Source organism: Cephus cinctus, unplaced genomic scaffold, assembly GCF_000341935.2.
Source record: "Cephus cinctus unplaced genomic scaffold, Ccin1 Ccin1_scaffold0705, whole genome shotgun sequence".
Lineage (NCBI taxonomy): Eukaryota > Metazoa > Arthropoda > Insecta > Hymenoptera > Cephidae > Cephus > Cephus cinctus.
The window spans coordinates 78,893-105,239 of record NW_014333325.1 but is presented as its reverse complement, the minus strand read 5'-3'; the positions used below and the strand labels follow the sequence as shown (position 1 = coordinate 105,239).

The following is a 26,347-nucleotide window of genomic DNA, read 5'->3' as shown; positions in this document are numbered from 1 at the left end:
GTTTTTGATTGGTCGTGTATATATAGTAATACTACGCGTGATAATCTGGAGCTGTGTTTTGGCGCGTCGACGCGCCACCTGAATGAGACTCTCGAACTAGTTCCACGTTTTTGATTGGTCGAATGAATTCGTGTGTTCCTCGAGATCCACGATTTTAAACCGGGTGAACACTCAAATAGGGAGACTTGTATCCAACTTTTTTTTTACAGGATATTACATAAACCGTAGTAATAAGGTAGTCAATACTCTTAATAATCATATGAAGCTCTGCAAATAATAGAGTAAGCAAATAAAACTTAAAAAAAACTCTCGAACGTGGGTAACTACACAATTACAAATTTGCTAAATAATATACCACAGACCAAAAACAGGCTCATTGGCAATCTCCCTACTCATCTCTGGTAATATAATGAAAATTTTCTGGAGCAGTAACCCCACTAATTTAAGCTATGAGCCGCCACTGGTTGTAATTAGTCATAACGTTACGTGTAGTGTAAACGATCCTTAAAAGTGTTTTGGAATTTTTCCGCTACGTGGCGATACTTGAAAACAATATTTAAAAAAGCTTCAATATTCAAAGTTTAACCGATAGCTCTAAAATATACGTATAGCGAAGATTTTCTGGACTGTGCACTGTATCTCTACTTGTATTCCGGTAAGTTAATTTTATGTGATTGTTTGTTTCTTTTGTTTTTTGTGACTAAAGATGAATTTGATTGCATTGGAGAAACTCATGTGGGTCGCAATAGATTAAGTTAAACAGATGTCTGGATAAACTTTATATTTGTGCGATTTTTGGAGATTATTTATAGAATGAATGAAAGTTATACGTGTTATGAATGATAGATCGGAATTTGTTCAAACTTTCAAATACTGTTCTTATTTTTTTTTTATTCATTTCGATTGCCGTGACCTTGAGTCCACCAGTAATGGCAGAAGCGGTTTTTCATTTTTTATTTTCATGATGACTATGTAAAACCAGGTCCACGAACCACATCAAAATAACAAATATTAAAACAAACTTTGCCATTTAAGGCACGTTGACAATATTCTTATAAACGTGCAGTTTCTTTAAAAAAATGGCACTGAATCGTATATGTCCATGCTGCCCTTCAAATAAATAATACGTGAATCAGATTTGTTTATTTCTATTTTATTTGTTTTTGTTTTAAAAAATATTTCATATACCTATACATATACATATAATGTAGTTGCTACATTAGATTCATATCTCGTGACTCTTTTACACTGTGAATTATAAGGGGATGATCCTTTTAAGTGAAACTGCACTCTTATTATGGAGCTATGTTGCAGATTAAAACATGTTTCTCTTAGGTCTAATCGTGATAAAATTTTAATGCATTCCAAATTTATATTAAGGTTCGAGAATAGGGCCTTCTGCTAATATGAAATAAATGTGAAAACGAAAATATACAAAATGCTAATTAGATTTTTTATGTGAAGTTAATAATATTTTTAGAAATTCATAGCCATGGATCAGTTTCGGTGCAATCAATGTTTTGCGAAATTTGATCGATCGAAGACTGAATTCTCCCTCTTACAATGTGGTCATTTATTTTGCGGCAAATGCAAGTCACAAGGTAAGATAATCATTCCTGATTGATAATTGAAATGCAATTAAGTCATTCCTTCGATCTATACGTGTTATTAAAATAGTAAAAAATCGAAGTTAATAATACAGTTTAACAATGTTTCTTGCATGGCTCATAAGCGGGAAAACAATGTCTCGAATGTGGAACCGAAAATGCTCTTTCAGTTTCTCTGAATGATCCATTGCCGCAGAACATTGCCCCTTATTTTACCCCAATGCAAGAAGTACTACAAAAAGTTGTACAAACGGCAACATTTCAGGAAAACCAGTTACGCATCACGTTGCGTAAATATGCAAAATTGGTACGTCAAATGTAAAAATGTTGGAAGCAGCTTGGATTAGCCAATAGTATTTAAAATTATTTTTTTTCAGGAGTCGAAATACATTGCAATGAAGTCAATTTATTGGCGTCTGGAACACGATATGAAGAATGTTATGCAAAAATATGTAATGCTAGAAAGAAGTATGCAGGCTCAGAAGAGTAAATTACATTATCCGGAAATGGAGTGTAACAAAACAAATGTCGCATATCGTCAAGGGGAAACTCCCATGTCATGTACAGAATCTATAAGCTTGCACACTGCCACAAGCTCTCGGTAGGAACTGTTGAATGTTTTGCGAAAAAAAATTTGAACTCGTTTTTCCGACTTTCATAATGGTTTATTTTTCTTAGATTGCCAAAAAATTTAAAATACACTCATAAACCAAAAGTGATTACATCACACCAAGATTCTGCACACGTCGACATGAGAATCACTCCTACTGGAAATCGATTTTTGGTACCATCCAGTCGGACAACGAGATCTTCTGGCTATGCTTCAGAAATTTCCGGGGGTATTTTGGAACGTACTCAGTTAGATCCACAATTTTCTAAAGCGTCACGTTATCATGGATCGATAACTAAACGAAACTGAACCTATGCCCGGAAATCTATCTTCTTGTTTTGTTGGCTTATGCCACGTTAAAGTTATGTTTTTTATTACATGACATGTTAGTAACAAGTAGACTAACATTCATGCAAATTATTTAAACAATTCTCTGAATATATGACAGTACAAATTGCTATATATATATATAAGTTTAGTTATTAACTCAGTTAGTCAATTAAATCCATTCTAAATTTTTTGTGAAATTTGTGTTATGTTAACAATAACAGTTCAAATTGTTATTTCAGATTATTTGTTAAGATAGATGATCAGGAGTGATAGTAGATAATTACTTAGACAATTTTTGGAGTTAACAATGATAATACCAATTGTTATTGAGGGTTATTTATTAAGATAAATGCTGAGTAGAAACAGAATTAGAGGATGTTTGTCTTTTTTTTAATGGCCATGTTGTATAATTTACTTGTGGTCCCCACCATCGTATCATAGCATTGACCAATTCACGTTGATCTTGGCTGGATTGTTTACTAAGGAGTGGATGAAATGATGTAGTGCTTTCATGCAAATTAATTTCAATGTTGTTAATCCTTTGATAATCATTAGACGCGCTTAACAAATTATTATTTTCAGATTTAACATTTGATTCACATTCCATGTTGCAATCATCCATTTGCCAAGAATTTTCAGACAATAATTGTTTCTCCATATCATGCTCAGTATATGAAAGACTTCCAGACGATGAGCATATACTTATTTTGGATAATTGACGTTTAGGTAGTATCTATTGTTCGGATAGATGAAAAGGATTATAATTTGTTGATTTCATTACTTTATATTCTTTATTCATATGTTTCATACCTGTTCTCTTTTGATATCTTTTTCTACTGGTTGATTTACTTTATAGTTTTCATTATCAATAAATATGTGTCGAAGTAATACCTCTAGTGCCAAGCTCTCAGTATCTTTCATAATTTTTCTTTTTTTCAAATGCTCCAGATTCTTAGATGTATTTATGCCGATTGGCAAAGTACCGACTGCCATTTCTAGCAATACTTTAGTTTGGTGTTCCTTGTCTAAAAGGATATCTGCATTTTTATCCTGTTTCAGCAATGACTCACAACTATTTTGGAGTATGCTTTGCTTTGACTGTTTTTCTAATATCAAAGGATTTGAAGCAGTTTTTATTTCAACTGGAATTTCACTATAATTTTTGTCATGTGATGAGATTGTATTTTTGTTCATACTCCAAAATCTCTCTAATTTTTCCAGAATACTTTGTTCGTCTACATTTTGACTTATTTGAGAAGATGCTTGGACATACCGTATAGGAATAATACTTTCAGACTCGGTATTTAAAATTCTGTTATTAATAGGAGATTCATTTTCTGAAGCTATTGTACAGGTCTCTAATGTTACATCAGTTTCCATCATACTAGGTTTAATAGTCACATATATTTCATTTTTTAGTTTGTTATTCACAGGCAACTGGATAGAAGATTTTTCTTGAAAGATATTAGATGCTATAGCTTCCTGTGGTTCCAGGATATGTTTCAAGGAAAAACAAGACCTTTGAGCACAATTTATTTTATTTTGTTTTACACTACTGTCGCTCTTAGAATTGTTGTGATTCATCACAGTGCTTTCAAAATTACTTTTAGTCGTTCTAGGTGTTAATATTTCTTCGCTATTCATTGTTCTTTTAATAGAGACCATCGAGGCACTTGTCTTTTTTCCTTTTAGTAGTCTCATGAAGCTCTTAGTAAAACGATTTCCTTTGTGAACTTCACCCTTGCAGTTTACAGATACATCTGAGTCAGGTTTGTGTACACTCTTTTTGGATGGCTTATTGCGCAAAAAATTCTTAATGGCATTGGGAAGTTTTATTAGTAAAGTTGTACGAGATGCTGAACTTTGACCTTTGTTCATCATTACATGTACTTCCACAGGTACCTGCTTTGCACAATTTTGACATTTGTTCTGTACAAAATTTAAAGACAAACTGCTGGCTGATTCTATTTCACTCTCGTATCCCTGAGCAGTACTTTTTAGAGAACCGCTGTAGACATTTCTCTTAGAATTTAATGTATCATAAACGATATTTCTATCATTCTGTGAGAATTCAGATGTATTTTGTAATTTTAAATTGGGTAATAATTCTTTAACATAATTTAAACATTGATCGTATTTCGGAACTTGATCGTTTAATAAATCAGTATCTTTGTCTGGATGATTATCCTGTGTATATCTTTCAGCCAAGAGTTGATGGAGAAATTGTAAGCTGGCCTCAAGAAATACATCTGTGCTGGCAGTGGAACCATCATCATTAGGCTTGTGTGAATAATGAAACGTTCTATTTTCACCATGTACAGTATCTGAAAACCATTCATAGTAATATCACAAGGAATAGCTTTTTATCAATACTTTATTATGATAGAAAAATTGTAAGAGTACTTTGAACGTTTCTTCTACTCGCCATTGATGAGATCTTTCAGTAATACAAGAAAATCATTAGTCGTAGAAAATCTAAAATTTTCAGGCTAACCTGAAATCTAGACAGTTGATTTGATTATTATTCCATCCGTGTTTTATATTGAAATGAATGAAATTATTTACTAATATTAAAATCATCTTCTTTACGGTGTTCTGACGTTATTTGTAACGTCCATGGACGTATCTATGGCAACCTTGTATTTGTACACAAATGGCGATCCTCGAGATATTTTCCAGTAACGTCAAATATAAATATAAGACAAGCATTTGTTCTTCATCTGCGCTACTAGTATTATTTCTTAGTATATTGACGCTATTGTTACCACTGATAATTGTTTATCATACTGGAGGTAAGATTCCTCTTTGATATATCATAAATCTTTAGTTATTTTCCACTCGTATCAAAAATCGATAATATCATTATTTTCAGGTTTCTGGCTAAAAAATGCAGTGTATATGGAAAAACCAAATGTTATATTTAAACAAAAATATTTATTATTGGCGGAGAGACAGTTTGATGCACTTCCAATCACGTGTTCTACATTCACCGTGTATAAGGAAAATCCTATTAAAGACGATTGTCAATTAGTAAAGGTTCTTTATTGATAAAATACTTTTATTTAAATAAATATATTTATTTTACTTTCTGGCTTATAAAATTTTCGTAGGTGTATGAAGTTGATGAAAATAAGGATGGGCAAAAGGATATATTAAAGTTTGAAGCACATTTCTATACAGACCTTCCTCTAAGATTTATCAGGCTTTTGTTATTCTTTAACTATGAATTAACGGTCTGTAATATTATACATTGTTTAATAATTATTTGTACACAATTACAATACAATGATCAATTTTATTACAAGTTTTCTACTTGGTTTTCTTTTAGCAATATATTGCACTTACTATGGAAACAGTAGTAGTGTTTGATTACCCAATAACTCAAGACGTACAGGAAGTGCACTTTAATGGCCAATTGAAATTACAACAAAAGACGCTTCTGCGTGAGAATGGTTTACAAAACTTCTACAATCGTAGTATGGAATTAGAAGATCGGCCATTATCAGATTTCATATCTGAGAACGAAAATAGAAAGTGTAAGCATATATACAGCTCTGTTATATTTTTAAGAGCAAAGTACAAAGCTGTGTCAAAAACTTTAACTTATCGGGTATTCGTGTCGTGGAATTTTTTAGTTGCAGCCAAGATCACAAATACTCGAGTAACGTGGCAAGCGGGTTTTTCCAAAACAGAAAAATTTGTGATACGCGGTATAATCTTTTACTCGGAAGATTCGATTCAGTATCAACCAGGATTTTGGCAGGAGTTGAAGTGGGCTTGGATCCAATACATATCAATTTTATTAATATTTATTTTCTTGGAAAAACGTATTTTGGAATATATGTTTACCCATAGATATCTTAGAAGTTATACTATAGTCCCATGGGAAATCAAATAAATATATAATGTAATTTTAAACACATTCAAATAATACCATTCATAGCTATAATAAACGTTTGACCATAAAAGTAGGTCGTTAAGTATATTAAGAAAAGTAATTACCTTTGTAAATAAATATTCATTCTGAATAAATGACTTTTCCCAATAAAAAAAATAAATCTCAATTTTCAAAACTTACTTGATCTTGCGTATACCAAAACGCGAGTAATAAACTTGAGCAAATTAACAAAAAAATATTTTCAAAACTACTATTAAAACAGTCTTAAATCATTTCTTTCAATTTTAATGAGTACATAAAAAGACTGCAATAGTTAAATTATAGTATAAGAGTATCCGAATTTCTTGAACAAATATTATCGAACTCGATAACAATACAGTCACCAATCATTACCCTATAGGTACCACAGCTATTTTTTATTAGTATCCAATCACTCTCTGTATACACCCTGTTATTGCCTTCTATGTAATGGACTGAGGTTCCACTATGGTATCAACAATGAAAGTGGATCGATAGTATATGTAAAATTTCCCTGGAGCTCTATCCTCACCACCAACGTCATCGTCATCATTCTTTCTTACCACTATTTTCTTTCTATCATGGCGTTATCCCTCACTGCTGTTAGCCACTTCTCACTCATACGGTATAGTCAGTTCGTCCACTCTGTTCAATGAGTTCGGAGACTGCGCCTTGCCTTTCTGTTCCTACCTTACGTGATAGAGAACCTCTCCTGGGTTTGAGTCAACCTTGTTGTTTCGTTGATAACTTGATGATGTGTCAATAGTGAAAATTATGGGTGAGTAAGGCTAAAAGATTATTGTCGTACCTTTGACGGAATATATAAGAAATGTATTTTGAATATTTTAAAGAGAGAGAGAGAGAGAGACAGAAAAAATGACGGTGGTTGAAAAAAATCTTGGGAATAAAGATTCTTATTTGGTTCGTCGTTCTCTTGTGCTGTTCACGGAAATCAATGGACATATCTCTTGAAATTGGTTTTTCTGCAGTATTTCATTCGATTATACGTTTCTCAACTTTTATCACGTTTTCTTTTTTTCAGTTATCCATTTTACGTGAGAAACCTTACACCTTTGATATTAGAATTCTGCTATGTAAATTTATGCTTTTACTTGGTTTATATAGGTATCCTTTTCAGTTTTTCTGATATATCCTTTTTTTAATATAATAAATTTTATATAATCATGTGTTTGGTAATATATTTTATGGTTGATAATAATATAGTTTTATCATAGGAATCTTTCATTTGTACAGTTACCGTGTTACGCGTTTCGAGTTATACGTGCTTGGAAGATTTGTTTGTTGTGGTAGAAAACGCAACAGGAGATACTTAACAGGAATGTTATTAATTGTTTGAAAAACTCATTACTATTAATTAGCATTAAAATTGAATATATATCTATATATTTGTATGGAATTTTACATCAATAGAAACTCATAAATTTGAAATTAACAGGAGAGAGTGAAGGACTGCCAGAGAAAAAAATGACAACGAGATCGAAGGAGAAGGTGGTGGCTGCCTTTAGAAAGCTATTCCGCTCCTCGGAGAAGATAACTGATCAGGATGGAGCAGGAACGTCCACTAGTTCACCTTCTAGACGACTATTAAGCCGTCATCATAGACCGGATGCTGTGACACCATCAGAAAGTACTCTGCAAGAGAATCCAGGGACTAGTCATACTGGCAACTGTTTCTTTAAGACGAAAAAGTCTACCGAAAATTGCTCACAGTCGATGGGAATGCCTGAACGTGGTGTTCGACTCCGCAGATTGATGAAGGAACTGGCAGAAATTCAACGGATTCAACACAAACATGATTCAACTTTCAGCGCTGAACTTGTTAACGACAATCTCTTTGAATGGCACGTTAGGCTACACAAAATCGACCCGGAGAGCGAACTCGCGGCTGATATGAGAGAATTGGAAATACCTCATATCCTTCTTCATGTCATTTTCCCAGAGAACTTTCCATTTGCACCGCCATTTATGAGAGTAATATCACCCAGGATCGAGAAGGGTTTCGTTATGGAGGGTGGTGCAATTTGTATGGAACTACTGACTCCTAGAGGATGGGCCAGTGCCTATACTATTGAGGCTGTGATCACTCAGTTTGCTGCTAGTATCGTCAAGGGTCAAGTGAGTTGGTTATATTTATTAGATTTTAGTATTTATTATGGTACGAAAATTTGTATGTTATTTATTGCGCAGGGACGTGTGGCAAGAAAACCAAAAATGAACAAGGAGTTTAATCGTCGCTCTGCTGAGGAATCCTTTAGGAGCTTGGTGAAGACGCACGAGAAGTATGGCTGGGTAACGCCGCCATTAGCCGAAGGCTGATTTGGGTATCTATAGTACATTTTATTTAGTCCTTTGTTTTCCTCTCATTGTTGCTGGTGTTTTTGTAACGTGTGTCTTTTCGTGTCGAAACGAATTGCGTTTCGTTCGAAGCCTTTTTACCGTGATACGTTGTTACTTAATCGGAAAATTAGGTATGATATGTTATAGTGTATACAGACATATTGATTACTTGATGGGAGGCTACACGTGAAGCGGATACGCACAGAAATTCGCATTACAAATATTTACGCATTTTTTTAGGTTATATACTATAATTTCTGATATTACATCGTTCTTTCGGATATCATATTGGGCTTTTTGGCTTCACGTGCTGCTTCTTGCTGATGTATATCGTAGAAACATACCTGTCGAGTATTTAAGATTTGTAATGTGGAAATGATGTGGAAACTAAGTGGTAATAACTCTCATAAATGGTGGAAAATAAGCAAGAAAAATCGATTGCGCTCAGACTTTTACGAGTTGAAAAAAATACAAGAAACAACGTACAAAGTGAAATTTAGAATTCGTAAGATGTGATGTTTGGCCCTCGAATAGTGGCTCCTATTATGAGAATCACGACATTCGAAATTAACATCTTATATAATTGGATGGTTTTTATTGTTCACTAGTATTTTGGTTGCCGAGCATTCTTTCAGATCACTGAGGTGCGTTCAGAAGCCTTACTCCTAGTAATTTTAACATGTTGCATTTTTTTTAATAGCGTTATTATACGAAAGATAGAACAATACCAGAGTACACGCTACTAAAGTTTCTGAACGTACCCCTGACGTTGCACTAGGATTAGATTTTGCATTTCAAAAATGAGAAAAAATCGTTCTTGAGGGCTAAGGTCAATTAGCACAGTAAGGAAAATGATAAAAAGGAACGAAAAAATACACAATCGAAATTCATCAGTGGGATTTGTCTTTCAATCAAGTTTTACTAGTCGTAACGTATAAGTATTATTCTGTATGTGCCAAATAAATATTACTATCCCATTAGCGATTGTCTTGTTTATATCGGGTTTCATTGATCGTTAATCAATTAAAGGATAAAATAAATTTTTAATGGTCACCTTTTAATTGTATGTATAATAAATGTGTATACAATTTTTACAATGTTTATAGAACACTCTGTTTGTTACACGTACGAAATGGTCTGTGCGAAATTTATTGGACACTTAACTGATCAGTCACACTCAAATATATTAATTGACGCACTTTGATTAAATGCACGTGACATTAATTTAGAATTGCAAAAATTTCGCAATAGAATCATCTGACTTTTTCTAATTAAATTTATTTATAGACAATTTTTTTATCATCATAAGGCACATTCGAAGAATCTGATACACAATTTTTTCGAACCAACTGGCAGTATAATCTTTTCGAATTTCAAACAATCTTTATATAATAAATATTCTCCAAAATACAATCTACATTTGCGCGAGACCGATTTGGCATTTCGTATAAATATTTTATATAGGCATGGCAGTTCTACGTTGCGCCAATACGTTATTAAATACTACGTACAATCACAATAGAAAAAAATGGAAAGATAACAATCCTCAATTGCATAATATGATTGATCGATGTTCAATAAATATTTAGTCGACAAATTGTATCTAAGAACAATATAGTATAATAGTGATATAAAATATCTGACATATAAACAATTATATTCACGTTGTGTCGACTGAATATAAATTAAATTATTGAATTTTCTAAAAGTTATTAGGTTTAAGTATGCGTACGGATTTTTTTCTTTCTTTGTGCTATGGAATTGATCTATATGCTCTAAATGATTTGTACAAAATTTACCGTTAATTTTTTTCTATGACAAGGCTTATATCGTTTCTTTTTCGAAATTTCTCGTGTCAATACTATTTTTGACATTGGAATTTTTCTCCTTGTCCTCTTTAACATCAAAAGTTTTGAATCTCTCAAGTTCATTCAGCATTATGACACACTCCTAAGATCTAACTGTAATTCCCTGTAGTTTCTTGACCGATGTAACTTTCTCCTTTTAAACATTGTCACTCAGTCATTCTTTTCTTCTTGCACACACATAAATAACTTAGCGCAGATCATATTGAGTTCATCTGTGAGAATGAAATATCGAAAATGAGAGAGATATTTATGTAAGATGATATTAGAATTGAAAAATATCTGATATTTGTTAAATACTTACGAGACTTTAAAACAAGCCACTGCGGTTTCTTTTTCCATTGTATGAAAATCCAATAAATGGGAATGCCGGAAAATATGAAAATTAAGCCAACACCTACTTCCCACGGCGTCACGTAACAAGGAAGCGTAACCAGAAAGGCACAAATGATAAAGAATATTATAGGCAAAATAATGGACACCTAAGAAAGAAATAAAAAAAAATAAACAATAACAATTATAAAAATTCCACAGTAATATTTTCACTTATTTCAGAATTCCTTAGTCAATTACAAAAAGAAGTACAAAAACAATAAATCAATTTCGTACGATACCTTAATGGGACGATGAAGATCGGGCCTCTTGTATCGAAGCCAAAGAAGACCAGACACTGATAAAGTTGTGAATAGTGCTTCGACGAAGCTCACATAATTGATTAGCACATAGACATCTTCTATGATAAGAAGAACCAAAGTGATTAGACACTAGAAAAGAAGAACAAAAGTGTTACCATATGAAATATAAATAAATCATTAAAATTGTTTTTCAAGAGGTAAATTGTTTTTCATGGAGTGTTTTTCTTTTCTGTATATTATTTTTCTTAAGCTGCATCCCTTATACGAGTTATCAACTCTCATGATAAATGTGATCACGCGCTCTCGAGCAAATTTAACAACGAAAAGAAGCACGCTACGACTTCCGTCAGTGAGAATCAAAGCGAACCGCCCGACTCCATGGAAGGTCTAACTTATTACACTCGATTATCGTATTGCCAAGCAAGACTGGACGTACATTAAGTTTCATGAAGAGTTTACAATGCCACTTGTAAGCATTTCTGCACGGACATTCGTGTGTAGGGATATTATCAGAATGGCTCGTGACATATGTTATAACATTGAATCGCATCGGTATTTAATTACAGAGTATTTAAACACTGTAACTAGACACGCTTATTCTATGAGCCACTTACTAGAAAAATTAAAGATGGCATTGGAGTCAAATTTCGCACATTAATCAAGGCTATTGCCGTAGGTAAATGACCGTTTCGTGCTCCAACGAAGAATAATCTTGACGAAGCAAAAATAGCGCCATTTAATGCGCCAAAAGTTGAGCAGGCTACAAAGAATGGCATAATCCAAGACATCACTCCCAATAATTTATCACCAAAGGTCTGAAATACGTTTATTACTGTTGTCGTTAATGCACTTGGAATAATTTATTAAATATAGTTCAGTTTAATTAATATGCAAATACTTACTACAGCTACAGCATTTGATGCCAGAATTTCATCCTGTGTTAGCACAACGAAATAAGCCACGTTGGCAAGAACATAAATGACAGTAACGAGTGGTAACGATATACAAATTGCTTTTGGAAGGTTCCTAGAAAGGTAGTCGTAGATTAAATAATGAAGTAATTACTGGAAAATATAGATTATTATTAAATCTAATATATGTATATATGTATGTATACTTGTAAGGATCCTGCAATTCCTCGGTTACGAAATTCAAATAGTTCCATCCTGAGTATGAAAACAATCCTGAATAGATTGCCAGAGCAATGTAACCAGGTTGTGTATTGGTACCAGCCATGGGCTGATGAAAATTCTCAGTATGTCCCATGCACAGCCACCATACGCCAGCGACCATAATAATAATCAAAGCAAATATCTTAGTACCAGTGAAGACATCCTGTACTCTGGTCGCCCACTTAACGTTGTAGCAATTGATGGCGGTCAGTAAACCTGTATGCATTGTAAACATTTCTAAAGAATATATTTTGCATATAAATCTTTTCTTATTTAACCAAGTCGAACAAAAATGTCAGATTAGATAAATTCTTTCATCAACTAGTTGATATTGAATTGCATTCGTTCAAATATAATGTCTCACATGTGATAACGGCAGCCAATAAACGAACCGCCTCGTACGGTGGCTCACAACCAGGCCAGGCTGGTTGAAGAATATATTGTGCAAAGGTAAGTGCTGTTATAGCATTTCCTGTGGGTACCAGAATAAATAGTGCTACCCAAAGATATAAAAATGCTGGTAATGGTCCAAAAGCATCACTTATGTAGGCATAATCGCCACCCGATTTTGGGATCATCGTACCTGCAATTATACAAATTTATTGAGAACCTATTAACGCTTATTATCAGTATAAAGATATTTCTAAAAACGGGAGGAACACAAAATAAGTGACAATTATGTTACACGTTTTTTATCCTTCAATCATTGCAATGACTTTGATTTTTTCAAATAATCAAAAAATTATTTCATCATCATGTCTTATATGAAGTTCAAAACAAAATTCAACGTCTATTTAGCGAATTACCAATAGTTCAGACCACATGAAAATTAATCCCTTTATTATTGATTGATTTTTTTAACCAAGGTCTTCTATCTTTAATGACTCGCATTCGTATCTTTCAACGCAAGTTTACATTATTCAGCCAAACCTGCGAATGCGCCAATTTTTAATTCAATACAGTGAAAAGCGTCAAACCAAAACTGTACTTTGTTTTGCTACGTTATCGTTCGATATTATACATATATTAGTATAGCGAAGCGCTGTGACGTCCCTAAATAGCTTGTTAGATACTTCCACATGTGCAACAAGATTTCATATGGTGTACATATATGAAATATGTGAACTTGTATGGTGCACTATAGTTGGCGCTCACTTTGCAATCACCATGCTACTCCTATACCTATAAAATCCGTCACTTCGTCGCTTAATCTATTTTGACGCAATGATAAAAATCTTTATATTAATTACCGACCATGGCCATTCTCCTTGTTACTGCAAGGTTCATTTCTTTGTAGCTAAACTGATTCAGCTATCGTTTTATAATATAACATATACCGTAACATGTACCAAAATGTCAGAAATATATTTCGTAACGAACAACAGACGTAATCAACATGAAAATATAGAGTTCTTTCACTGTACCTAAAATTATATTGTAATTATGTTGATTTTACATTTTTATGTTATACCGGAATATATGTTAATATAACAAAAATTAATATATACTGCCTTTAGTTAATTTTTTGTATGAGTTAACATATGTTAAATTTGAATTCAAACTTGTGCTATTGCATTATTATAATTTCAGAGTATAAAAAGTTATTGTGGACTATTTACGAGTTGAAGGTTTTTTTACTTAAATCAAATAATTATATTCAATAATTTTATGTTTTGCAGACAATACGATTCACTACATGGTATCGCTTGTCATTCGAGAGTTTTAATCTTCCGCCGCGGAGTCTGACGCAATAATCAGCTCTTATTCCAAATTGTCTCAAAAGTTTGATAATACTTTAGATGTGTTTATAATTAATGAAATAATATTTACCAAGTTCTGCGTAGCATAATGCTCCGATAAGTGATAGCACTCCAGAGAATATCCATACAATCAATGCTTGTCCAACGCTTCCACTATTCTTGAGAACACCTTTTGGAGATACGAATATACCAGCACCGACAATTATTCCCACGATGATAGCAACACCATCCATAAGGCCGAGTTCCTTTTTCAATTGAACACCATTATCGTCCGCATTAGGGCTGCCGGGGCTGTTAGTTTTATTCCGTAGAACCGTTTTTTCAGTGGGTGACACTTTGTCTGGCATTCTGATAACGGTTCGCGCACAATTAGGCGCTCCTTTCTTTTACTCAAATAGAACGTCTAGTAAGACTGGTATGAAAAAATCAGTGCGCCCACGGTATCCGTAAAAAATTTTACAGTAGTAAAACAACTTTGATTATAAGAAACATTTTTAAAAATGAATGTAAAACGACGAGAAAATTGCAGTCGACCCGCGCGTTTCTCACTCAGGGAAAAACAGGACCGGCGAACAACACCTCTCTGAAGCGTCTAAACTCGTCAACACGTGGTCGTCCACGGTTCTGCACTACCGACAAGTAAACCATATGGCGTTTATATCCTTAGCCATGTCACAATCTTCTATTCTTTTTACCTTGTATATGCAAGCAGTTAAGCTGCGCTTACGACCAGACGATGTCTGGCTTATTCCCCACTACTCGACGATATTTATTCATCCGAAGGGGAATCCGTGACTAGTAACGATACGCGACAATTGTTTGTAGACTTCATTATACCCGCGTATATGTATATGTATAAAAACACCTGCATTTAATATATGCGATTCTTTCAGTGTAAAGACAGAAAGCAGGAAAAGAATTTATTTTGTAAATGTACGGCTGATTTCTCTGGCTATTCAAATATGTTTAAAAACTCTTTTTTTTCATTTCGCAAACAAACCGGTAAATTTTATGTCGACTAATCCCTAATGGCTACTACGGTATATTGTCTGCTTGTTTCTTTTTAATATTTGTCTTTCTTTTTTTACTAGTAGTTCAGCGTGGGAATCGCGGACATCCCGTATGTAGCACTATGTCCACGCAACGTGGTTTGGAACGTTTTGCAATACTGCGCGCTAGCACGCGTCGAGCATAGTATCGAAGCCCTCAGGAGATCCCTCGTCGTGTTGGCACTGGCGTAAGCGGATCTTCAATTTAGCATTGGTGTAATATTATTTGTAGGGTGTCGTAAAATTTGTAAAGCGACGCCAATGCTTGCCTACGTCCGTTAGAGGCTTCCGCTCTCTCTCTCTCTCTCTCTCTCTCTTTGCCCCCCTGACGCCAGCTCTCCTTATCCTTCACGAATGGTCACTCAATACATTTCCGAAATTCTTTTCAATGACGGTCTCTCTTCTTAGTTCAAGTGAATGATTGTTAAGGGAATTCTATAGGATTTGCTTAAGACTCGGTCAGATCTTACACTGGAAACTATTTGAAAAGTTGATTCCTGGGATACCGTCACTTGTCGCTAAAATTGCGATAACTACGCTTTACGATTTGTCTCCTGGTTTTTGCGAATTATAGCAACAGGAATCTTTCTGGTAATGACGTTCCTCTTTTCTTGATGTTCGTATAAAATTCATAAGCATCATTTTGTAATGTATATAGTGTTGATATGTGTGGTAGGCACGTTTGTTAAGATCTACATATTGTACATACAGTTGTGATGTCAATGGTTAAATTTCGTAACGATTACGCATGAAACTATAACATATGGCTTACTTGATAATATTTCGAAAGGTTTTATTAGCAGTTGCCGCTTAGCGAGACTGTCTAATACAATATATTGGTACGCATTTCTTTTTATTACATTATTGGATACTAATTGTTAGAGCATCAACCCAACGGTACAAACAATAGTTACTACATATTATAATGTATGGTTCGGTAAGCAGAAACTGACAAAAAATATATTCTATTATATTAGCATTATATAAATGTATAATTATATAATAATTATATTTTGTTTATTGGTAGTTACTTTATTAGGAATGATGTAGAGAAATGGTTTATTTTTACAATGCATAAATATCTGTGATACCTTCTGATGGTATATTACATACCATTACAGGATAAGTAATCTTACTAATATGTAAGCTCCATATAGTTAGCCCCTCATCACGACCGATCGAACTAAATTTTTTTGCTATCGTTTGTTGGTCGTTTGTCGGTAAATGATAGACTATTCTAAACGTTTGACGGTTATTTGTTTATATAAATTTATAAAAACAAATTTGACTAGGGAATTTTTTTTCAAATAGCCCCTCCATCGTCATATTTTCAATTGACTTTTATATAAATTGATGTAAAATCGTTTGTCGGTGATTGATGGTCTATTACTTACAAGAAAAAGTTCATATTTTCCTTGTAATTGAAAATAAAACAAATTTAGCTAGGAAATCTTTTTCAACTAGTTCGTCGATGGTCGGGTGATTCCCCATGAAGCGTACTTCGTGTACCGCGTATGTAACGCAGCTAATCGCAAACTCGCAATTCCGTTCTATTATTTATAGGAAAACTAACAACGATTCGTGATTTGCTGGCGTCAAAAAGTCACTTGAAAATATGACGATGAAAGGGCTATTTGAAAAAAATTCCCTAGCCAAATTTGTTTTTATAAATTTATATAAACAAATAACCGTCAAACGTTTAGAATAGTCCATCATTTACCGACAAACAAATTGTTGTTCGTTAAAAACGTTTGTTAACAATAGCGAAAAAAATTAGTTCGATCGGTTTTGATGAGGGGCTAACTATACATATGGAGCTTAAGGGCTCATTCAGACCGAAAGCAGCGAGAAGCGAGAAGCGAGCAGCAAGCACCTTGAAACTTTAGAATAGAGTGGTACCTCTTTCCAACGTGCATACGCATAGGCATATTGTGATTGGTCGTGATGTTAAATTGTAACAAAGGAGACTACATGCGTGTAACATACAACGAGGCTATACCACGGGCTATACACATTTCGTCTGATGCCGAATTCAAAATTTATTTCAAACATGAACTATGACGTGAAGTAGGGTTGCCATCATCTTTTTGTTATGTCGCTGCTACGAAAAGTTTAACGTTGATCAACTTTCCAAAATCGCAGTCCAAGCATTGGAATCTGCTTAGTAATGAAGTCATGTTTTAAAAAAAATGATGTATTATTATTTTCAATGTAGTATACTTGACTCTATATACGTAATTAAGGCAAATAACTTATTTCTTAATGCTTTCATACGGTTACCTAATATAAAAAGGCAGAAAATGTAGTTTCGCGGCCAAGATTCCGCTGCTCGCTTCCCGCTGCTTTCGGTCTGAATGAGCCCTAATATGTATGTACCGGCTGTACGTCAGGAAACTGATTATGGTAATGTTCTAGTGGATTTTCACTAGCTGAGAAGTGTCAAACAATAACCTAACAAATACATATAGTAAATGTACACAAAGTGAAATTTTTCCGTGATGGATAACAGCGAGATAGAAGATTTTTATCATCACGATTTTACAACTGCATCGGAATGGGAAGTATTTATTGCACGTTTAGAAGAGATTATACATGAATGGAAAATACCTAATAATAAGATTGGACCTTACTTGAAGTCTGGTGATTTTATCAAACATACATGGATTGAGGCTTTTGAGAAATTAAATTTTGCAGGTTCGCATATGTAACGATTTATATTTCAAATATTTTAATACTTATGAATCATATTAGTATTAAATGTACTTTATTACAGATGTTGAGTTCCTCTTGAAGCATTACAAACTTAATATAAATGATGAAGAATCCTCAGCTGGTCCTACAGAAGAATGCGAAGATGCAAGAAGTCAATGCCAACAAGATGCCCTTGACCCTTTGAATGATTTTGCTGTATTGGCTGGCGAACATATGGAGATAGCTCGTTATTATGGAATTCGAGAGTTTTTGGTATTGGTGCCTGCTAAGCAGAGTTCTATTACAGATGAGACACGTATTAAAATTTTACTGAGCTCTCTTAACATAGCTGCTATTAATTCAAACTGGTAAATATTGTTATTGGCTACTATCATATTTATATTATTGGCAAATTATTGTGTAATGTTATAGCGAGGTTCCACTGCTGGTCCAAGTACAAGAACCATGGCAGAGATTTTACTTGGGTGTTAGCATAGGAAAAGGATCTACTGCTAATTTTGAAATGGTGCACGTAAAGAAAATACCACCACATTGCAAGCACTTGACAGGTAAGCAGATGTTAACTATTATCTGAATCATAATTAATTATTAGTATAAAAACTCACAATAATATTCTTGTCAGGGCTGCTTTCACTATTCAAACAAAGAATTGGAGCTGGTTCTGGCTTCAGACCAGATCCTGTTATGGTGTCAATACGTTTTACCTACTTGCTCAAAGATTGGACTAACAGTTCCTGGACTCAGGAGCCACCAGATTTTGATTTTATGCAGGGGGAAACACTAGGTGTTGCTGAACTTGGAAAGCTTCCTTTTGGAGCCACATTTGATCCTGTGGGGTAAGTTTCCATACGTTAAATAATTTTTTCATAAGTAAGACATCTGTTGCTCTTGATTCTTCTTAACTAATTTTAGTGAAATTATCTTTGAAAATTTCTTCCTGCTGATTCCAACCCAGATGTCTATCATATAAAAAAAAGTACTTTTTTTTCATAGCGAATTGCATTTATTTACTACATGGCCACAGATGTCTGAAAATGTCGTAGTGGACAGCGAAGGTTTTACCGATTTGGAACCTCAACTCGCACCAGAATGGACGGTGCAGGTTAAAATGGTGTCATCATCAGCTTGTCTTCTTGGCGATTATCTTACTGACTTTCTATATCTCTGTAAAAATCAGAAGACATTGGTAGACCTTCTTGGTGATGCTGCCAGTTACGTGAGCAGTGAGGATCAAGTGTTGAGTTCAGCTTTTAATGCCCTGACAGAATCAAGGATTCCCACGATTTCCACTGTTGTCGGAAAAGCAGTCACGAAGAAATCGAAAAACATTGACGGTCCAATTGCCGAGGAAGTGCTTTTGCCTATCCTATATTTCTTATTCCCTGACGCAGAAGATAATCCGGTATGTAAAAGGATATTTTATATTTTCTTTTAAATCCATACCGATATAAATAACCATAGATAAAGCAGACAGCGAAGATGAGACAAACATAGGTTCCGATAAACAAATTCTAATGAAAAGAAGGTATATAAAAACAGGGGCAAACATGACCATTGTAACGATGAACACACGAAAAATATGTTACGTACGTGAAAGGTCTCTAAGAAGAAAGTAGAATTTATCAATCTCTATAAATGATTAGGAAAAAAAATACATAGCTGTACAAGTACTAAATTCGTGAATGACTCACGATCAGACCTACCTAACCGGCTTTCGTGTTTGTGTGGGTTTTTGCATAATGCTGGTTCAATTACATGGAATTGGATAGAATCTAAATTGTCTTGCCTAATTCTTTACTCAATACCGAAACTAATCGTCATTGTAAGAAATATTTTTTACATTGAACTTCTTTTACTTGCAGAAAGCACCATACTCCGATGTAAACAGTTACGGAGTGGAGGATGATCAATGGAGGGGCATAAAAACATGTGCAGTAAACAGTTTAGTCTGGCGATTATCTATAGTTGCAGCGCATTGTGCACATAACTTGGGCGGTGCATCTGCACTTGCACATTTATGGCACGAATTTGTGCAGGAGATACGATTTAGGTGGGAGAAAAGCATCCCCATTCCGGGGTGAGTGTAATTTGTCCTTTTTATCTTATATCAGCTTGCAACAGTTCCTCATACTGCTTAAGGAGTCGCTCAGAATCTGTGTTAATCCGTATTTCTAAAACATACTTTAGCTCAGGATAATACTCAGGAGTATTTGATCATCAATATGGATGATTATAAGTACAAGGAATGATGATCTGAAGTACCTGGGCACTTGAAACGATAATTTTAGATTGATGATTACAAGCACAGGGATCCGCAGCGAATACATTTCAGCACTTGATATTTCGATAACAGCCAGTTTGAAGAAGTTAATTAAAGTAAACAATTGCAGAATTTAATCGATCGAATCAACAAGGATCGAAGTGATTTCAGGCGGAATTCAGGGAAGACTATTACAGCATTTGTTTTATTATTTAGTTATTACCATTTGTGAATAATGCGACTGTGGTACCAGTGGCCTCGTTGAATTTTGCGAGTTATTGCAATTGGAAATTCATTATTTCTAGCGTCACACTGTTGTCATTAAAAAAATGATAACGTCGAGTATACAGTCTTTGGGTAGTAGAATACTTGCACCGTTTGTCGGATCATCGTATATGTGAACGCGACCTTACGGTTTCAGTTTCGTTATTGAATAATGTATCATTACAAACGGAAATGAGGCCAATTTTTTAATGCAGCGGGAGCACCTCATGAATGTTGATTCGTTAATTACAAGGTGACTTATTCATAATTAATTAAGAAGTAGATGATTGCTCAATTAAATTATTTGCGTAGCACTTCTATACGTTCTCTAAACGATAATACCGGTATCAATATCCTAGTACTTCGTGCTTGTCCATCTCTCAATCTTATTCTAATGATTCCTTAAGTATTCCCTATTATATGAATCTCTAACGTAACCTAAAATTATTATAATACATGTATTCTAACCACCGTTGTAATCGGTTAGATTTTTCTCCTCGGAAACACTTTTTGAGCAAAATTCGATCTTCAGAGTGGTACGAGACCGCTCCTCGTCGTTGGATTCCTGGCCATATAAATATCCATGTCGTGGTCTGTCCAATTATTCTCCTCATAATTATTCAACGTGTGCGTCGAGTCCGCCAGGCTGTATCGACTTCCGGGTCTCGGTGGATGTTGCTCCATGGTACGGTTTCGCGAGCGTGGCCGCTGCCTCCTAGAGGAAGCGTGCGGTGGTAAATGACTCGCCGGGAAGCTTGCCCTAGACATTCTATCCGATGCCGCAGCCAGGGATTGTCGAGATTGTCGCAATTCTTAAAATCAAAATTAAACATCTAATAAGTCAAACTTCTTCTAAAGTCGCCGTCTGGAATCAGTTCCGGTATCAGAGGTTCCTTTCACATTATAAGTTATAAAAGGATGGCCTCTCCAAGTGAAATTGATATTAGACGACGGTCATAAGTATACGGCAATGTTTTTTCCTTTTGTTTTTAATATATTATTTTTTTACCTGGTCTGGAATTGACAAGATTCGTGGCCAAAGCGTTATTAGCAAAATATCGATTAGAATTATTCGAAAAGCTATGTTGAGACTGGCCATCAGCTATAGATCTTGGTGCTACTTTTCCGCCATAATGTCCCGCTTGAGATCTGACGTCGTCAATGCAGGAAGCCCTCGTTATAGAGCCTATTTGAATGGAAAAACAGAATGGCATTATAGATAAGACAGCATTTCAAAAAACAAGAATCAAGAAAACATACCTTGTCTCTCTATGGGGAATACTCGTGGCCTTGGAATACTCCTGTTGCTATACGCTGACACTTGGTCCCATTCTTTTTGATTGTTGAAAGCACTCAGTGTTGCCATTGATGATAACGGTCCACCAGGACTCGGGGTAGGTCCTACGGTAGAACAACAATTGACAGGAAGACCAGCTATGGGTCCACCCATTTTTGTCTGATCTATAGTGTGCAGTGTATGCAATTTTCGAGCCCTCCGACGGTTGGCTACAACGAAAATTATTACTGCCACTACTATCGTAGCGCAAATCGCTGCGCTTGCTGCTATCGTTATCTTGTCCATGTTTGACGTTGGCGAATTTTCTGTCCTTACTTCTCGGCATTGATTGTACGGCACATTAGCTGGTGTCACGTTGGTTTCCTCCAAGGAGACTACACACACTACTATACATTCCTTCAATGACAGATAAAATGAATTGATTAGGATAATAATTAATAATAATAAAGAAATAATTAATAAATTTATCCAAGTCAAATCGTTACCTGCGAAGGAACGTTCTTAATTTTAAATTCTCTTTCACTTGCTTCCAACGGCGGTGCTTGCTTGAAACTATTATCTCCAAAGAGACGATATATTACTCGAAATCCAATAATATTCGCTGCTTCTGTGTCCCAGTAGATGATCACTGCATTGTCTTGCCTGAGGACGTCCTTTACAATGATGTCCTTGTCGTTTGATTTTGCTTTGTAAAGAGGTGATCCAAGTACCAATGGTGGCCTTGGCTGATGCTGCTGTATACTTCCTAAATCTTGGTTATGTTTGATTGACGCAGGCGTGGTACGTGTTTTTACAACGTTTCCGGTTCGTGCAACGGTTGGTCTACTTATGATGGCTGGCGCCAGTGTTGTCGAAGATGATACTTCAACCCTTCTTATTTCCGTAGTAGTTGATGGTACAATTGTAGTAATTCTAGCAGTCGTACCGGAAATCCTTGGTATACTCGGTGTTGTAATTGGTGGTGATCTTGTGGTTGGTAATAATGAATCTACTACACCATCCACCGGACCAGTTGGCTCTTTAGTATCCACACTCTCGACGGTACCTATTCCAACAATTTCAGAAGGTCTCTCGCAGGTCATTTCTGTAGAACATAGATAGATAATTTATTACATACAATTAAGATATACTGAAAATTACATAGAATTAAGACTTACTATTAATCTCGTTAAATACCTGTGGGTTCAATGTTGTAGAAATTTCGGTCTTGAAGTCTCTGCGGTCCTCCACAAAATTGTGGCTTGCGCTCACGGCTCGTTACGCGTAAATCCTTGGTACGAATCCATTCCACGATCCATCTTAACTTACAATCACAAACTAGAAAGCGGCCACCTAAACTCAAGCCGCGTAAAGTGCCATTAAGATTGGCTAAAGATTCCTCAGGTACTGTAGTCAATGGGTTTCCGTCAATGGCTAGTAGTGTAATCGACGGATTATTTTGAAAGGCATTTACTGGCAGTTCGGTTATCAAATTAAAACCAATATCCAGCACCTAAGAAGGCAAGCGAAGAGGTATTAAAAACAAAATAATATATTTTTATAACACCGCGCAAAAGAAGTTACACAATAATCACCTTCAAGTCGTGAACGCTGTTTATAGCACCAGTTGGAAAGTCAGGAATAAGATTGTTAAGTAAGCTCAAGGAACTCAAAGTATTTCTGACACCATAGAAAGCATCAGGTCCAATATTCTGAATGAGATTTCTCTCCAAATTCAAACCGGTGAGTGAGTCGAGTCCCTCGAATGCCTTAGGTCCCGCAGAGCCCGGAAGTTCTCGTAAGCTGTTCTGCGAGAGGTCCAGAAAAGCGAGAGCCTTCAGACCCCTCAGTGCTTCCGGTATCTTTTTCTGTCTAGTCCCCTTGAGATTAAGATTCTTAAGTGTTCTCTCCAAACCCCAAAAGGCGCCAGTGGATAGCGTCACTTCGTTATCAGACAACTTCAGAGTGGCTAATCTCATGCCACCAAAGGCGTTATCGACGACCCGCGTGATCTTATTCATGGATAAATCCAAAAGCGTTAGATTTTTCAACGTCTTTAATATCGGCGTTGATATTTCCGTGAGCTCGTTGTCCTTCAAGTTGAGACTCTTCAAATTATTTTCCTGACCTAGGAAGGCACTCTCCTCTATCGTTCTTATGCGACAGCTTGACAATTGCATATTGTTGATCCTCAACGTGGACAACGAACCGTTTCTCAACACGCCGATTGTACTGCTGTTGATGAATAACAAGTCTATCGTGATCTTGGAGGCGTATCGGCGCATGGCCGATACCAATTGCCCGTAATCGACGGTATCGCATTGTATCGAGAGTTCATTGGCCAAATTCGTATCGCAAATACAGGAACTCTCCAATTTGACGACACTTTCGGACCAGGGACACGGAACTGTAGCTGCGACCGTGCACAGAGTCACAGCTAGCAGCTGCAGTAGTGTTGTACCTGAAAGAAAATAAGGATACATTAATAATTAATTCGTTTTTTATCACAGTACTATCAGCGTTATGGCAGCGATACTGAGATATAATCGGCAACATACGCCCGTTCAAATGTTTACGAGAAACGTAAATCATTCTTTGTCAAAACGAGTCTCGATTTTTTTTTCCCGAAATTTTCATACCCATTACAATTTTACGTCTCGTGCCTAAGACGCTAAACGAAGTAATAGTCAGATTTTTTTTGTACTTTATTATTCCGAGACAAGAACCTCTCATGGCAGCCTTGAGGGAATCGTACTTAACGCGATTCCATAAGGCCCAGACCCGTTACGAGTCAATGGCCGGCATCTACAAGTCCATTGCGTCGATCTGCCTATGAAACCAAGTACTGTTGGCAACCGAGCGCAAAGTGTACCGTGAAGATGAAATCGATGATAATCGCACGTTTATAATTAATTAGTATCGATTAACAGAAAATCGATATCGAATTTTATTGTCGATATTTGCGGATTTTATTAATTTCAAGGTTCAAATACAATTTTTCCACGCATTTTAACTTTATAGAATTTATTTTTGAGTATTTACAATTAAATCTAACATGGCGTACATTATTACGATATTACTGTTCTACACGATTCTGTAAGATTACTAAAAGATATTCCTTGCGTGATTTTATCGTTAAGAAAATAGAATGGAATCTAATTAATTAGGCTACATTCCGTTAAGTTGCCTACACTGGGTTCCACTATGACGCGGAACACTTGCTATGGAGGACGCACGCCTAGTTTTACACTGGCACGCGTCTTCTCTTCCATTCTCTTATTCTCCTTACACGATCCATTACTTGGAATTACTTGGCGCTCGATATCTAATTCTACAATATAGGGGCTAATGTCGCGATATAAACTGATTACGTACGTTAGCACACGTGAAGAAACGCACGCGTATAATTACCTGTATGTATCAAAGACGTGCGTGAAAATCGTGACCAGCACGTGACTATAGTTACGGCACTTGATTCCCGTTAATTGTTACCACGGATAATAGATTCCCGATCCTCGATTCTACGAGCCTCCGTTATTCTTTATAGGTATATCGACTTGGGTCTATCAGACTGCTACCAAGATATACAGGATTATTCACGGCAAACGCATCACCTGAAGTCAGTCGTCCACTTTTATTTATACGCTAGAACCACCTTCAGGATGTATATCGATCCTGAATAATCCTCTATGTAACTTGTATCGCAGCGTCAGTCTAGTCTGGTTGTTTTATAGTTCGATAATTTCAGATTAATTCAATATGACGATTCCTATTGCAAAATTTTTATTGATCGGTCATATAAATTCTCGTAACCAATTATTCAAAACAATTTCGAATTCGATTATTTAACTCAATGACATTTCTTATTCGGATACCCATAATGGTACTTGAGAGAGGACGTCCACTTGACCTTAGCATTTAACGAATTCTCTTGATGCGACTGTAGTAATTTGACAGTTTTTTGTACAGAAAAAAAAAGATTTGGATGTCGTCATCATCAGGATCATCATTATTATAATCATCATCATCATTCCGACACAGGCCAAATCGTGTATAAGGATATGGACAAGATGACGCACTTTAACTGCAGGCGTGTATAATGGGAATTCTTAGCCTTTCACTTTCGTTCTCTTTTGAATCTTTCTTATTTTTTCTTCTTTCTCTCTTTTTCTAATCGATCCCACTATTTTTCTCCTTGTTACCCTCGTGTTAGTCATACGTCAGTCTGTTAACAGGGCGTTATGATTTTGTGCTATTTACATACGGATCTGTCGTGTCACGATTTAGTAAACCTATAGGAAGTATATAAGAGTAAAGGAGAGAAAAAATGTTTCTAACGCGCACAAATGGATTCTTCGCGTCACTTTCGAATATCAATTAGCAACCAGTTTGTTACTATGGTATTGTAATCCTGTGCCGAAGTAACAGGCCAGGACCCGTTTATGGTATATTATTTCGGAAGCGTCCTATTGTAACAGTTCTCACCATAAAATCTTGGCTAATAGGATTATTTCAAATCCCCCCCCCCCCCCC

General features: G+C 35.4%; 7 protein-coding genes across 12 annotated transcripts in view; 4 read left to right on the top strand and 3 right to left on the bottom strand.

Moving 5' to 3' along the window:
* The first annotated feature begins 407 nt into the window (after window positions 1–407).
* Window positions 408–2,915, top strand: LOC107270134. 2 transcript variants are annotated; one of them, XM_015744850.2, is made up of 5 exons: window positions 408–655; window positions 1,481–1,601; window positions 1,733–1,914; window positions 1,985–2,208; window positions 2,286–2,915. In XM_015744850.2, exons 2-5 carry the CDS (start codon window positions 1,493–1,495, stop codon window positions 2,524–2,526), a joined length of 756 nt encoding a protein of 251 aa, XP_015600336.1. In that variant the 5' UTR covers window positions 408–655; window positions 1,481–1,492; the 3' UTR covers window positions 2,527–2,915. The 2 variants fall into 2 exon arrangements, with proteins under 2 accessions (XP_015600336.1, XP_015600335.1); XM_015744849.2 differs by having other exon boundaries at window positions 408–1,601.
* LOC107270130 lies at window positions 2,756–5,193 on the bottom strand. The gene is made up of 4 exons (XM_015744842.2): window positions 5,113–5,193; window positions 4,951–5,048; window positions 3,358–4,871; window positions 2,756–3,280 (listed from the first exon to the last, which is right to left on the bottom strand). Exons 2-4 carry the CDS (start codon window positions 4,973–4,975, stop codon window positions 2,888–2,890), a joined length of 1,932 nt encoding a protein of 643 aa, XP_015600328.1. The 5' UTR covers window positions 4,976–5,048; window positions 5,113–5,193; the 3' UTR covers window positions 2,756–2,887.
* Window positions 5,185–6,545, top strand: LOC107270132 (transmembrane protein 231). Of its 2 annotated transcripts, none has more exons than XM_015744846.2 (5): window positions 5,185–5,339; window positions 5,420–5,577; window positions 5,658–5,780; window positions 5,876–6,083; window positions 6,183–6,545. In XM_015744846.2, exons 1-5 carry the CDS (start codon window positions 5,201–5,203, stop codon window positions 6,443–6,445), a joined length of 891 nt encoding a protein of 296 aa, XP_015600332.1. In that variant the 5' UTR covers window positions 5,185–5,200; the 3' UTR covers window positions 6,446–6,545. The 2 variants fall into 2 exon arrangements, with proteins under 2 accessions (XP_015600332.1, XP_015600331.1); XM_015744845.2 differs by having other exon boundaries at window positions 5,420–5,583.
* On the top strand, window positions 6,310–11,378 carry LOC107270133 (ubiquitin-conjugating enzyme E2Q-like protein 1). 3 transcript variants are annotated; one of them, XM_015744848.2, is made up of 4 exons: window positions 6,675–7,241; window positions 7,920–8,599; window positions 8,672–8,805; window positions 11,242–11,378. In XM_015744848.2, exons 1-3 carry the CDS (start codon window positions 7,238–7,240, stop codon window positions 8,798–8,800), a joined length of 813 nt encoding a protein of 270 aa, XP_015600334.1. In that variant the 5' UTR covers window positions 6,675–7,237; the 3' UTR covers window positions 8,801–8,805; window positions 11,242–11,378. The 3 variants fall into 3 exon arrangements, with proteins under 3 accessions (XP_024943334.1, XP_015600334.1, XP_015600333.1); XM_025087566.1 differs by lacking the exons at window positions 6,675–7,241; window positions 11,242–11,378 and adding an exon at window positions 6,310–6,367 and having other exon boundaries at window positions 8,672–8,800; XM_015744847.2 differs by lacking the exon at window positions 11,242–11,378 and having other exon boundaries at window positions 8,672–9,711.
* On the bottom strand, window positions 9,009–15,478 carry LOC107270131 (Y+L amino acid transporter 2). 2 transcript variants are annotated; one of them, XM_025087562.1, is made up of 8 exons: window positions 14,324–14,600; window positions 12,858–13,076; window positions 12,439–12,709; window positions 12,224–12,347; window positions 11,936–12,136; window positions 11,301–11,450; window positions 10,991–11,168; window positions 9,009–9,165 (listed from the first exon to the last, which is right to left on the bottom strand). In XM_025087562.1, the coding sequence occupies exons 1-8, from the start codon at window positions 14,598–14,600 to the stop codon at window positions 9,125–9,127; spliced, it is 1,461 nt and encodes a 486-aa protein (XP_024943330.1). In that variant the 3' UTR covers window positions 9,009–9,124. The 2 variants fall into 2 exon arrangements, with proteins under 2 accessions (XP_024943330.1, XP_015600329.1); XM_015744843.2 differs by lacking the exon at window positions 9,009–9,165 and adding an exon at window positions 10,080–10,901 and having other exon boundaries at window positions 14,324–15,478.
* A 2,049-nt stretch (window positions 15,479–17,527) lies between these two features.
* LOC107270127 (rab3 GTPase-activating protein catalytic subunit) overlaps window positions 17,528–26,347 on the top strand; it is a 17,915-nt gene continuing 9,095 nt past the window's right edge. The window contains exons 1-6 of the mRNA XM_015744838.2: window positions 17,528–17,996; window positions 18,076–18,361; window positions 18,426–18,562; window positions 18,637–18,850; window positions 19,008–19,416; window positions 19,877–20,091. Coding sequence (XP_015600324.1) covers window positions 17,801–17,996; window positions 18,076–18,361; window positions 18,426–18,562; window positions 18,637–18,850; window positions 19,008–19,416; window positions 19,877–20,091 — 1,457 coding nt within the window. The 5' untranslated portion in view covers window positions 17,528–17,800. The remainder of the gene's footprint in view (window positions 17,997–18,075; window positions 18,362–18,425; window positions 18,563–18,636; window positions 18,851–19,007; window positions 19,417–19,876; window positions 20,092–26,347) is intronic.
* Window positions 20,452–26,347, bottom strand: part of LOC107270128 — a 10,765-nt gene continuing 4,869 nt past the window's right edge. Inside the window, exons 3-8 of the mRNA XM_015744841.2 lie at window positions 23,410–24,275; window positions 23,012–23,327; window positions 22,321–22,919; window positions 21,799–22,231; window positions 21,548–21,724; window positions 20,452–21,350 (exon numbers count right to left, since the gene is read on the bottom strand). Of these exons, the coding sequence (XP_015600327.1) occupies window positions 21,067–21,350; window positions 21,548–21,724; window positions 21,799–22,231; window positions 22,321–22,919; window positions 23,012–23,327; window positions 23,410–24,275 (2,675 nt within the window). The 3' untranslated portion in view covers window positions 20,452–21,066. The remainder of the gene's footprint in view (window positions 21,351–21,547; window positions 21,725–21,798; window positions 22,232–22,320; window positions 22,920–23,011; window positions 23,328–23,409; window positions 24,276–26,347) is intronic.

What these genes read in the sequence shown, in the direction of transcription:
- LOC107270134 (XM_015744850.2), top strand. Translation starts at nt 1,493, where the DNA reads ATGGATCAGTTTCGGTGCAATCAATGTTTTGCGAAATTTGATCGATCG. An exon ending in CGGCAAATGCAAGTCACAAG is followed by an intron (nt 1,602 to 1,732) that starts GTAAGATAATCA and finishes ATGGCTCATAAG; the next exon opens with CGGGAAAACAATGTCTCGAA. An exon ending in CACACTGCCACAAGCTCTCG is followed by an intron (nt 2,209 to 2,285) that starts GTAGGAACTGTT and finishes TATTTTTCTTAG; the next exon opens with ATTGCCAAAAAATTTAAAAT.
- LOC107270130 (XM_015744842.2), bottom strand. Translation starts at nt 4,975, where the DNA reads ATGGCGAGTAGAAGAAACGTTCAAA. An exon ending in GAGTAGAAGAAACGTTCAAA is followed by an intron (nt 4,872 to 4,950) that starts GTACTCTTACAA and finishes AATGGTTTTCAG; the next exon opens with ATACTGTACATGGTGAAAAT. An exon ending in AAGATATCAAAAGAGAACAG is followed by an intron (nt 3,281 to 3,357) that starts GTATGAAACATA and finishes TCCGAACAATAG; the next exon opens with ATACTACCTAAACGTCAATT.
- LOC107270132 (XM_015744845.2), top strand. Translation starts at nt 5,201, where the DNA reads ATGGCGATCCTCGAGATATTTTCCAGTAACGTCAAATATAAATATAAG. An exon ending in AATTGTTTATCATACTGGAG is followed by an intron (nt 5,340 to 5,419) that starts GTAAGATTCCTC and finishes CATTATTTTCAG; the next exon opens with GTTTCTGGCTAAAAAATGCA. An exon ending in ACGATTGTCAATTAGTAAAG is followed by an intron (nt 5,584 to 5,657) that starts GTTCTTTATTGA and finishes AAATTTTCGTAG; the next exon opens with GTGTATGAAGTTGATGAAAA.
- LOC107270133 (XM_015744848.2), top strand. An exon ending in CTAGTATCGTCAAGGGTCAA is followed by an intron (nt 8,600 to 8,671) that starts GTGAGTTGGTTA and finishes TTTATTGCGCAG; the next exon opens with GGACGTGTGGCAAGAAAACC.
- LOC107270131 (XM_015744843.2), bottom strand. Translation starts at nt 14,600, where the DNA reads ATGCCAGACAAAGTGTCACCCACTGAAAAAACGGTTCTACGGAATAAA. An exon ending in GAATTGCAGGATCCTTACAA is followed by an intron (nt 12,348 to 12,438) that starts GTATACATACAT and finishes CTACCTTTCTAG; the next exon opens with GAACCTTCCAAAAGCAATTT. An exon ending in ATCTTCATCGTCCCATTAAG is followed by an intron (nt 11,169 to 11,300) that starts GTATCGTACGAA and finishes TTTCTTTCTTAG; the next exon opens with GTGTCCATTATTTTGCCTAT.